Source organism: Lottia gigantea, assembly GCF_000327385.1.
Source record: "Lottia gigantea unplaced genomic scaffold LOTGIsca_543, whole genome shotgun sequence".
In the NCBI taxonomy this organism is placed as follows: Eukaryota; Metazoa; Mollusca; class Gastropoda; family Lottiidae; genus Lottia; species Lottia gigantea.
The window spans coordinates 281-12,364 of NW_008709864.1; the positions used below are offsets into that span (position 1 = coordinate 281).

General features: G+C 31.3%; 1 protein-coding gene across 1 annotated transcript in view; it reads right to left on the minus strand.

Moving 5' to 3' along the window:
* Positions 1-406: 406 nt before the first annotated feature.
* LOTGIDRAFT_175913 (hypothetical protein) overlaps positions 407-12,084 on the minus strand; it is a gene marked incomplete at both ends in the record, with an annotated part of 21,312 nt that continues 9,634 nt past the window's right edge. The window contains 16 exons of the mRNA XM_009062988.1: positions 407-414; positions 633-654; positions 701-845; positions 2,389-2,544; positions 2,915-3,010; positions 3,474-3,683; positions 4,319-4,438; positions 4,998-5,170; positions 5,504-5,662; positions 6,112-6,259; positions 6,560-6,720; positions 6,958-7,057; positions 7,383-7,639; positions 8,267-8,413; positions 8,722-8,904; positions 10,849-11,007. Coding sequence (XP_009061236.1) covers positions 407-414; positions 633-654; positions 701-845; positions 2,389-2,544; positions 2,915-3,010; positions 3,474-3,683; positions 4,319-4,438; positions 4,998-5,170; positions 5,504-5,662; positions 6,112-6,259; positions 6,560-6,720; positions 6,958-7,057; positions 7,383-7,639; positions 8,267-8,413; positions 8,722-8,904; positions 10,849-11,007 — 2,244 coding nt within the window. The remainder of the gene's footprint in view (positions 415-632; positions 655-700; positions 846-2,388; positions 2,545-2,914; positions 3,011-3,473; positions 3,684-4,318; positions 4,439-4,997; positions 5,171-5,503; positions 5,663-6,111; positions 6,260-6,559; positions 6,721-6,957; positions 7,058-7,382; positions 7,640-8,266; positions 8,414-8,721; positions 8,905-10,848; positions 11,008-12,084) is intronic.

Genomic DNA, 12,084 nt, shown 5'->3' on the forward strand with positions numbered 1-12,084 from the left:
TATTTGTATTTATAAAGTATATTTTGTATTTGTATTTATATATTATGTTTTGTATCTGTATTTATATATTATATTTGTATTTATAAATTATATTTTGTATTTGTATTTATATATTTATACATATACTTTATAAATACAAATACAAAATATACTTTATAAATACATATACAAAATATACTTTATAAATCCAAATACAAAATATACTTTATAAATACAAATACAAAATATAATATATAAATACAAATACAAAATATAATATATAAATACAAATACAAAATATAATATATAAATACAAATACAAAATATAATTTATAAATACAAAATATAATTTATAATTACAAATAAAAAATATAATTTATAAATACAAATACAAAATATAATCTATTAATACAAATACAAAATGTAATTATATAACTACAAATACAAAATATAATTTAAAAATACAATCTAATAATCAGCTAGAATTTCAACCTTCCTCTAAAACCCTCCATCAAAAAATCTAGCTATGATTATTATCTGTCGTTGAGGCTTCAAATCCTTGTGATACAGTAGCTGAGTTAGATAATTCACTAGGAAAGCTACATCAGTCAATCTATCTTTAATATCCAGTTATTTAAAAGATCAAAATTTACCTGAGTATAAGAAATGTAAAACCTGAAAATATTGGAACAAAAAAGTCTTATAAAAGTTAGTTTTTTACCTCGAAAGTAAGTTTATTCTGTTCCTTTTCAGACCAGGCTTTATTAACAATATTACAGAGATAATCTTCAACAAACGTAATAGTCTGTTGAAATTTGTGTTTTACTTGTTCTTTCTCTGGGATTTTACACACATGAGCTTCATAACTGGAAAGATAAATATCAAAATGTTAAATAAACGGAAAAACATTTTCAGCACCACCCGCCACCCCCACTTTAATTCTACCAAATATTTTCTTTTTATATATGTGTATTATATACAGAAAACTTTGAGTATATTCAAACTTATGTCCACAATAAATACATACTGTAATCCAGTTCAATAATTCTTAAATTCCTTAGAATTCAGATGGAAAATTGATATTTGTGATAAAACTGTCCTGTTGCAAGTTTCAGTAGTAAATTGCTGGTTTTGTCAACTGAACTAGTCATTCTGGCCAGTCAAAATGATTTTCTTATGCCATCAAATTTTTGTAATGATTTAACAATATTCATCTCATGTTAATAAGGAAGTTATTATTGTATACAAACTCTAGTTTATAAAACATGCGTATATCACCATGCAATATAATAAGAGTTATTAATTCTGTGATCATAACTTGCTATTTTAATAAGAGTTATTAATTCTGTGATCATGGCTTGCTGTTTTAATTGTGAATAACAGTGACATGCATATTGCTGAAGGGAAATTGTGTTTATAAACAGAGCAATATGAATATATACAGTGTATACGTGACCTTGAGCCAAGAGATTTGATTTTTATTCTGGTGACAATTCAAATTATAAACATCACCAGTCTTTTATTAGTAAAATTAAAGGGGCAGGTATATTATCTGCGTTTGAATGTTAAAATGACGACTCATCAATTTAAGATACTCTGTGATATATAGAAAAGACATATATAGAAATAGTGAATAAAATTCCTAGTTTGAAGTATTTTTATAGGAATTATGTGATTATCGTACATTCTAGTACTTCTGAAGATTATTTACATATATCAAGGCCTAAAATCTACCCCACAAAATGGCACAACTGTTCCTTTAATAGAAATACACTAAGTGTTCTCATTTAATCTACCTCAAAGTAGACTAGTCTGTTTATGGTTTGAATTGTCCTAGAATCGGCATAAAAATCTTTATTTAACTATATAGTAAATATCAGTGCTGGAACCATATATATCATATAATAGACACATTGTAACATGCCATGATACCATACTAGACATAAATATAAATACATATATAACATCTAAATACAGAATATATTGAAAGTAGAAGTTCAATTCTATTCTTATTTTTCACTTGACAAATTTCATTGAAACAATAGTGTTACTTTTTTTGCATATTAGCCCCAAATCATATTATGTATCATAATGGAATATCTGTGTATCATGGTATGTATTATATCGTATTTTTTGTATCACGATATGTATTGTATCATGACATGACTGACAAATACCAGCACTATAAAATAGAGTAACATACATAGATAGAACATACTTATTGTTTTTATGTAATACATTATAACTGAAAAACAAACAGGACAACAACATATAAAATAACAACACAAATCTACAACTACAACACAAATATTAACAGTGAAAGTTTGGGAAAAATTAATCATTCATGAAATTTGGTAGCAGGACTATATATGATATCACAAGATACTAAAATACAGTTGATATACTTACTCCTCTATTGATATTTTAGTTGGTATTTCAGACCACAGTCGAGCGTATTTTACTGGTTTAACTTGCTCCTGGGGGTCTCGGTCAACATGCATGTGTAACATCAAACGACAAAACGAGGCTCTCAGATCAGCTGGTAGAGATTCATCCTCCATACATCTAGAAAATAAAATAAAATTAGTGCTTTCTGATTGCCACCTACAATATTAGGGCAGTTCCTGGAACTGTGCCAGAGAAAAACAATAATTAACTCTGCTATTTGGATTTATAGATGACAAACAAACCAAGCCAGTTTTGTAACAAACTAGAAAAAGAAGTACTGTTTCCAACAAGAAGGGATCCTATAGCAGATTGTTACAAGTTAGCAAGGGGGCCTATGGTGTAGTAACAGATATCTTATAGAAAACAGCGCCATGATACAAGATATGAAAGAAGGAATTTTTAAAATCATAACTCTGTATAAGAAACAAACCCCTGTCTAGGGCTAAGTCTAATGAACGATACAAGATATAAAAATATGAATACTTACTTCAATATAAGGTCAACATCTAGTTGAGGTGATAGTTTGTTGATGGCTAGATACTGTCTATCTAAACACATGTGAGCAAATAGATTTAACTGGTGTCTGGAATATATATATATTTTATTTATCATTATCAAAAGAATTAGAAAACATGTAAGTCTATATAAAATATAAGTGTATATCGAGAACTCTATTGAGTAGTCCTTGGCTTATATATAATAAAAATGGCAGCTCATACCCTTTAGTCAATTTTGATTTGCTGTTGATTGATGGTGATTAGGTGCCAAGGGTTCGAATCCTCCTCTAATGAAATGAAATGAATGGAGTTTTACGTCCTACTTTTTAATCCTCTTCAAGATATAGAATATCATCTACCACTAGCCGATTTCGAAAGTCAATTTTCAATGTGTGTTTTGGAAATAAAATACTTCCGGGGAAATCTAGTTTTGCAATGACAGCTCACTTGTAAATATATGGTTAGCAAGCCAGCAAACTCATTGAAGAACTAGAGAGAGAGAGAGAGAGAGAGAGAGAAATCCAATATATTTTAAAATTCTCCACCAACCTGTAATATTCTAGATTATCTTTATCTTCTTTGATATTATCAGCAGCTCCCATAGCCAGCTCTCGGATACCTTTCTGTTGTTGATGATCGTTAAGATGATTCCAAATTAATACCACCTCCTCCTCTTCCTCTATAGTAATTATAGGATCTACGATTTCACCGTCAGGAGAATCTACTTCTAGTTCTGTTTCTACTTGAGTCGTCATTAATCTACAATAATAACATTGTTATCTCAGTGTTAAATGATAGAGTTATGATTAGAGTCCAATATAAGATCATGATTTGCCAGATCGATCGAACAATATCCCCTTAACTCTAGTAGGGCGAATAGAAGCCAGAAGTATCTGTCTACATATCATTAATTAGTCCACTCCAACTTTAAGGGGTCGCTCAATTCGTGATTTTCAGGATTCAAGAATCAACTGGATTTGCCAGATTGATCGAACAAAATCCCCTTAAATCTAGTAGGGTGAATCAAAGCCAGAAATATCTGTCTACTTCACATCAATTAGTCTACTTCAACTCTAAGGGGTCGCTCAATTCGTGATTTTCAAGATTCAAGAATCAACTGGACATGCACGAAAACAATTCGGAATAAGATTCAGAACGCGTTTCACATGTGCTGTGAAGATAGTAGATGTAGACAGAATTCAAAATGGCAGCGAAGGAAATAGATTGGATAGTTGAATGTAAAATATCTGATTTTATACTGTTCAATTGAGGGCAGATTTGGAACAGACAGAACGTGTTCAGAGAGCAACAGAGAATTGAGATTGAGATCAGTTCCACGATGGCTTCCACTAGTCATTAATCAAAGCCTGAATAAAGTAAAAATTTAATATTACCTGGTGTCTATCAGAATATCAGCGTTATCAGGACTGAGTAGACATTTACAGATTAACTCTTGTGTACTAGGTATCGCTACTTTATTACATACACATAGGTCTGATAGATAGTCTAAATATCTGAAATTAAATTAATGGAGTTTTACATCCTACTTTCCTGCTCCTGAAGGGAATTTTAACAGGACAAGAAAACCTAAGATACAATATGAAATGATTTACTATATATGGTCTTTCAAAAAATTAAATGAATGAAGTTTTACATCTGACCTACATCACTGACATTCTCCAAAGGGATCTGAACCTACAGCACTTAAAAATTACAATCCAACCGATTGATCTATCCCAGTGCCCTGGCAAGTTCAAATCTAACTCACTATCCCTTTTTCATAATAACCATACATTTGTAGCCTACTGAGCTATCCCCCTGTTCTAGCAGACGACAATCTAACTCACTACCTACTGAGCTACCCCCCTATTCTAGCAGACAACAATCCAACTCACTACCTACTGAGCTATCCCCCTGTTCTAGCAGACGACAATCTAACTCACTACCTACTGAGCTACCCCCCTATTCTAGCAGACAACAATCCAACTCCCTTCAGACTGACTGTCTCAATACCTATACATACCTTGGGTCTCCCTACCTATACATACCTTGGGTCTCCCTACCTATACATACCTTGGTTCCTGTTTTTTCCTGACCAGTTTAACAAAAGTTTCTATCTCTGAATCTTTGATATGTTTTTCCAGTAATTTTCTGTTATTATGTAACAAACCAGTGATGGTTTCCTCAGCTAAAACTTCGTATCCGATCTGTTTCTGCATAAATGGTAACTTTTTGGCAATGTATTCCTGAAAATAGAGAGATAAAAACATGACAACTCAAATCTTAATTTTGTGTTTCATTTTTTATGAACAATTTTGTACAGGTCTGATTTTTGTCTATGCTATGTTTTAGTAAAATCATAGACTGAAAAAAATATTTTACTGCTGTGCACATCCCTCCTGTATGGGTTCCTTTTTTGGGGTAAACATCTGTGTATTATAAACACAACTATAGGGTATGTAAATTATCCAGAGAGTAAATTTAAAACCAACAACTTGTAGACTAGTCATCTCAAGTCATTTGATTAGTTGAATATTGTCTTCCAAACAATTCAGAACACCGTTAAAAAAAATATCTACCTGATTTTTTCGGTAATTCTGTTGAGATAATTTTAGTATTCTATAACACAGACGACAGATGTGACGAAACGGGGCGTGTCTCTGATCAGCGAGTTCTTCCATACGTAGAAACGGACCCTGACCCCGGTCTTGAAACGGAGCCTGTAGGATCTTGAAAATCTGAGAAAAAAAGGTTTTGAGGATTTTTCACTTCTGCACAATGGAAGTCAGGCAGTAAATAGATTTTGTTAGTTGAACTTAATAACTAATAATTCCTTCTTTGAAAATACACTTTTGGTCCAAATCTCAAAAAATTTCACCTCCATTTTCAAACCAACTGTCCTGTCTAAGCATTTTATATTCAAAAAACAACACAAGCTTTAGTAAAGTAAGCAAGAGCTGAGAGTCTTCATATCATAGAATATTCTTTATAGTCTACTTCCATGTACAAACTATATATAACTTTTACCATAGTCTCTACTGTGACCTTGGCCAGTGCTTCTATAAGAGAGTATCTCTTATAAAACCTTGTACTATTTGGTTCCAAATTAGCTAAAGGTTAATTTCACTTGAAAACAATGGCCTCATATGAATAGAGTTAAACTAAAATAATTTGACATTCCACCAACCTGTTCTAAAATATTTTGTTCTCGAAATAATTTCTGTCGTTCTCTATCCTGTTTCAAAATAACTAAATCTAGTGGTTCTACTCCAGAGTTGGTCATCTCCAAGTTACCCAGAAAATGAATCAAATCTGACAGAAGATTGGTCACAAATCTGAAAGACATGAGAGAGACGAAAATAAGATTATGAAAGACTGGAATATGGTTCCCTTTTCGGAAAGAAACCTTTTTGTAATATTTATTCCAAAAGACAGAAAGAACCCTGTTTTAAAAGGATAACAACTTCAGTTCACATGAATCCTGCCAACCAACTGGCATTTGGCATTGATCTTTCCTGGATTTTCCGTACCAAATTACAGCTGGTTTGACTGGAATAAGGAGCAAAGATTATTATTCAAGGTCATCAGATTTTAACATCCAAACCATGATTAGAACCCACAACCACCATTCTTACCTTCTCTCATTCTGTGTTATAGCACCTCGTTCTAGTTTAGAAGCTATATCAGCTAATAGTTTACTGGCATCATTAGCAAAATCTAAATCACGAACTTCCATCGGACTAACAGGTACAATAGCAAATGCTTCTTTGTCTTCTTTTATCTTCGCACAACCAACCTGTAAATAAATAAATCATTGAGGATACGGAACCTTTTCTGGTATTCTACTCTTGAGCTTTTGATTGGTTTAAATTTACCTTATTTCTGATTGGTTTATATATTTTCCTTATTTCTGATTGGTTTATATTTACCTTATTTCTGATTGGTTTATATTTACCTTATTTCTGATTGGTTTATATTTACCTTATTTCTGATTGGTTTATATTTACTTTATTTCTGATTGGTTTATATTTACCTTATTTCTGATTGGTTTATCCTCCTCTTTATCTATGGGGATACTGGTACTGTGCACCCAGGAATCTGTACACAGATGATGTAGTCGTACAAACGTTTGTCTGAAATGTTAACAAAATAAAACAAAACAAATTCCATTTCATACCTTTCTACAGCTAATTACCTTCTTAAACATGCTGCGTTTAATCAGAAATTATGCTAATTAGCTATAGAGCGTATTTTATTAAGAAGACAATCTTCCAATTCTTTTTCATATTTTCATCTGTCAAGGGATTTTTAACTTGCACTGTATCTAGCATTTGAAATTTTAGAAGTTTTTCTAAGAAGGCCCTTGTTAGTTAATAAAGTTTGGATAAAAAAAGCAAGAGAAAACTTCTATTCAAAATTCATTAAACAAACTTACGCTTTTTAAATACTCTGTCTTACCTGGGCACTAAGGAATCTCCTCTAATCATGGTGGTAGGATCCAGTTCGAATATCGACGCTATATCATGACCGTGGGGCACAGAAACCAGACAAAATACCTGCCAGGAAGCCTGCCCTCGTAGTTTATTCCTGGTAGCATCAGCGGTAGGGTCGTTGTCAACTTCAGCTGCCAGATACTGACCAGTGGCAAGATGTTTAAATCTAAATAAACTATTCCAATGACCAGCCCCACCCCTACAGGCATCATGTTGGACAACCTGGAAATAAGAGAAATATCTTTAATATTTAGGCCTACACCACAAACCTAATTTCAGAGCGTTTGTAACTTCTGATTCTCGTAAACTAATAAAAATATGACTGGTTAATATGGTCAAAAAGTTTGAAAGTTAAAATAGACTTTCTGAAATCAGATTGGTTGATAATATCACTTCAATAACATCAACCAATCAATATTCATAATGTGATGACAACTTGGGAATACAGAAAAATAAATAAACTATCTATTGAAACCAGGAGTTTACTATTAGAAGGTTTTCATGAAAAGGGATAATATAAGCCAGCTTCTAAATCAAGCCTTATGACATAAGTCTTTTCGCAGTGTTCAACAATATATAGATTTTTGTCTTTATTATGAAGTGAATTACTTTTACATTAAAGCTATCATGCTCTATTTACTCAAAAATCAATTATTCAAAAGAAATACAAAAGTAGTGTCTGTTTGTCAATTAGTAGTTGCCATATTTGTTGAAGAAATATTGCTGCCACCCAGCCAGGGTAAGACATGCCCATCAGTCAGTTGATATTCAGACCTTGAACTGTTTACGTCGATTAGCACCACTCAAATTAAAACCTCTGCAGTAAGATGATAAAAGAGTCTGATTTACCTCCACTTCCCATAATGCTTTAGAACTGGTAGCAGCTGTGGCAGATGTTCGTCCAGTTGTCCGTAGAAAAACATACTGTTGATTTTTATATTCGTCACCAGTTAAAAACTTCTCCTGTTCTGCATGAAACAATCTCACTACGTCTCCCTGTAATAGAGACAAAATATATTGATACAAATTGGCCGTTATATATATCTGTCTTTAATCAGATAAGTTTAGTTGTAGTCTGAATTTTCAATAAGACTCCAATCTCATTATTCCATACCCTCATGTATATAGATATGGAAGAGGTCATCTTTTCTCATTATTCCAGTCAACCAAGCAGTAAATATTTTTGAAAGATTAAAGAATTTAGACACAAGTGCTAAATTATACATTAAAATTCGAAAGGTTTCTAAAAATTTTTCAAGATAGTTTTTTGTCTATGGAAATATGAACATTTCTATCTCTCTTACCCCTTTGACAATATCATCTTTATTCTCTCTATATTCCATAAACAATATCACCTTCCAACATGTTGTACAGTTAACAGAGTTCACTTCTTTACATCCAGGATTGTCTATGAGATCACAGTTACTAGCATGTAGAGGTTGTCCTGCATTTACTGGATTTAAGACCACTTTATCACCTACAACCACCTGAAAATAGTAAACATTTAAAGATAGTTGAAATTGAGCTCAATCAGCTGGTAAAGTAAATATTTAGATGACTATACAGATAGCTGAAATTGAGTTCTATCAGCTGGTAAAGTAAATATTTAGATGACTATACAGATAGCTGAAATTAAGCTCTATCAGCTGGTAAAGTAAATATTTAGATGACTATACAGATAGCTGAAATTGAGTTCTATCAACTGGTAAAGTAAATATTTAGATGACTATACAGATATCTGAAATTGAGCTCTATCAGCCGGTAAAGTAAATATTTAGATGACTATACAGATAGCTGAAATTGAGCTCTATCAGCCGGTAAAGTAAATATTTAGATGACTATACAGATAGCTGAAATTGAACTCTATCAGCCGGTAAAGTAAATATTTAGATGACTATACAGATAGCTGAAATTGAGTTCTATCAACTGGTAAAGTAAATATTTAGATGATTATACAGATAGCTGAAATTGAGTTCTATCAGCTAGTAAAGTTAATATTTAGATGACTATACAGATAGCTGATATTGAGTTCTATCAGCTGGTAAAGTAAATATTTAGATGACTATGCAGATAGTTGAAACTGAGTTCTATCAGCTGGTAAAGTAAATATTTAGATAACTATACAGATAGCTGAAATTGAGTTCTATCAGCTGGTAAAATAAATATTTAGATGACTATACAGATAGCTGAAATTGAGTTCTATCAGCTGGTAAAGTAAATATTTAGATGACTATACAGATAGCTGAAATTGAGTTCTATCAGCTGGTAAAGTAAATATTTAGATGATTATACAGAAAGCTGAAATTGAGCTCTATCAGCTGGTAAAATAAATATTTAGATGACTATACAGATAGCTGAAATTGAGTTCTATCAGCTGGTAAAGTAAATATTTAGATGACTATACAGATAGCTGAAATTGAGCTCTATTAACTGGTAAAGTGAATATTTAGATGACTATACAGATAGCTGAAATTGAGCTCTATCAGTTAGTAAAGTAAATATCTAGATGACTATACAGATAGCTGAAAATGAGTTCTATCAGTTGGTAGATAAAGCTGAAAATGAGTTCTATCAGCTGGTAGATAAAGCTGAAAATGAGTTCTATCAGTTAATAAAGATAGCTGAAAATAAGCTCTATCAGCTGGTGAGTTAATATTGAAATGAATATACCCGTTTAATATTAATGAATAATGTAAATATATTCAGTTATTATTAGACCAGGATGTTTTCTATATTTTCCCAGAAAAATAAATAACTACTGATATTATCTTGTGATTTTATCGACAGCACATTTTTTACGATTTGGTCATGGTTTGTCAACTTCACTTGAATGACAAAAATGTGCATTTGTGAGTTTAATATCCTAGTTGACAGCTTGGGCTAATGAAGACAGGCCAATGCCTTGGATTTTGTAAAATTTGACCAGGAAAGTGAACATTATAAACTTATAGACACAGCTTTATGGAACAACAATCACTGATTAAAGTTTTATGCAACGTTTCGATGTGTTTCCCCCGTCGTCCTCAGACACATAATGAGAAGAAGTGATGGGCAAACTATATATAAATAAACGTCGAAACGTTGCATAAAACCTGTAACCAGTGATTGTTGTTCAATAAAGCTGTGTCTATATCTTACTTACAATTACTAAATTCCATTCAAAGACTTTATTATAAACATTGGTAAGAGTTTAGAACTTTGTTTAACCAAGAAATCATTAAAACAAAATCTTTTCAAGGTAAAAAAAATGTTAGTTTTCGTGGTAAAAGAATAAATCTATTTTTCAAAAATCAATTGTTGTAATGCTCTTTTATTTTCGACATAACAAAAGTTTCTAAACTATTTTGGTCAAATCTGATTAGTTTTATCAATCTTCTGTCCTGATATGATACCAGTATGATCAAATGAGTAGAAATATAAATAATTCTTACCTTGTCTCCCTGTGAACTGTGTTTATAAAAGGGTTGAATATAAAACCAGGAACCTTCGTTGCCAGAAGAATCCAGAGTTACCCTCATAGCATTTTTCTCTAGTTGTGCTGGCAGTCGTTTATTGACTGTTAAAAATTTATTACTTTTAATATGTAATAACTGAAAATATAAAACAACAAAACCAAGATAAAAAATGAAATAAACAACAAATATTTTAGTAAAATAACAAATATCTGAGATAAATAACAAATAATAATTATTTTAGATAAATTAAAAGCTGTATGGATATACCAGTCCTTTGTATAATTTTACCTTACCTAAATAACTAACCTAACAATTATTGTATTAAAGCAACACTTATTTAAATATATTAGATGAATAACAAAGCTATTAGATAAATAAATAAACTAATGAAAGCTATATGGATATGCTAATCATTCCTTTATTTCTTACAATGTTTTAATTCACCTCCAGAAATCTGGATAAATGAACAATGAAACCAAGCATAAAACCTCAACAAATTTTCTTTGGTTAAAGATACTAACATAACAACAAAAAAATGGCCACAGTCGTTAAAATTTGTTGAAAACTTAACGCAACCTTCAAAGTCAAAGTTAAAGTTGAAAATGTAAAAGATTAGTATTTCTCAAACTATAAAACCAAAAGTAAATATGAGCTGAAAATTGGGAAAAAAACAACAAAATACAGGTCATCCATTGGATATATGAATGAATGAATGAATGAATGAATGAATGAATGAAAGAATGCTTGAATGAATGAATGCTTGAATGAAAGAATGCTTGAATGAATGAATGAATGCTTGAATGAATGAATGCTTGAATGAATGAATGAATGCTTGAATGAAAGAATGCTTGAATGAATGAATGCTTGAATGAAAGAATGCTTGAATGAATGAATGAATGCTTGAATGAATGAATGAATGCTTGAATGAATGAATGAATGAATGAATGCTTGAATGAATGAATGCTTGAATGAATGAATGAATGCTTGAATGAATGAATGAATGAATGCTTGAATGAAAGAATGCTTGAATGAATGAATGAATGCTTGAATGAATGAATGCTTGAATGAATGAATGAATGAATGAATGCTTGAATGAATGCTTGAATGAATGAATGCTTGAATGAATGAATGAATGAATGAATGAATGAATGAATGAATGAATGAATGAATGAATGAATGCTTGAATGAATGAATGCTTGAATAAAGAATGCT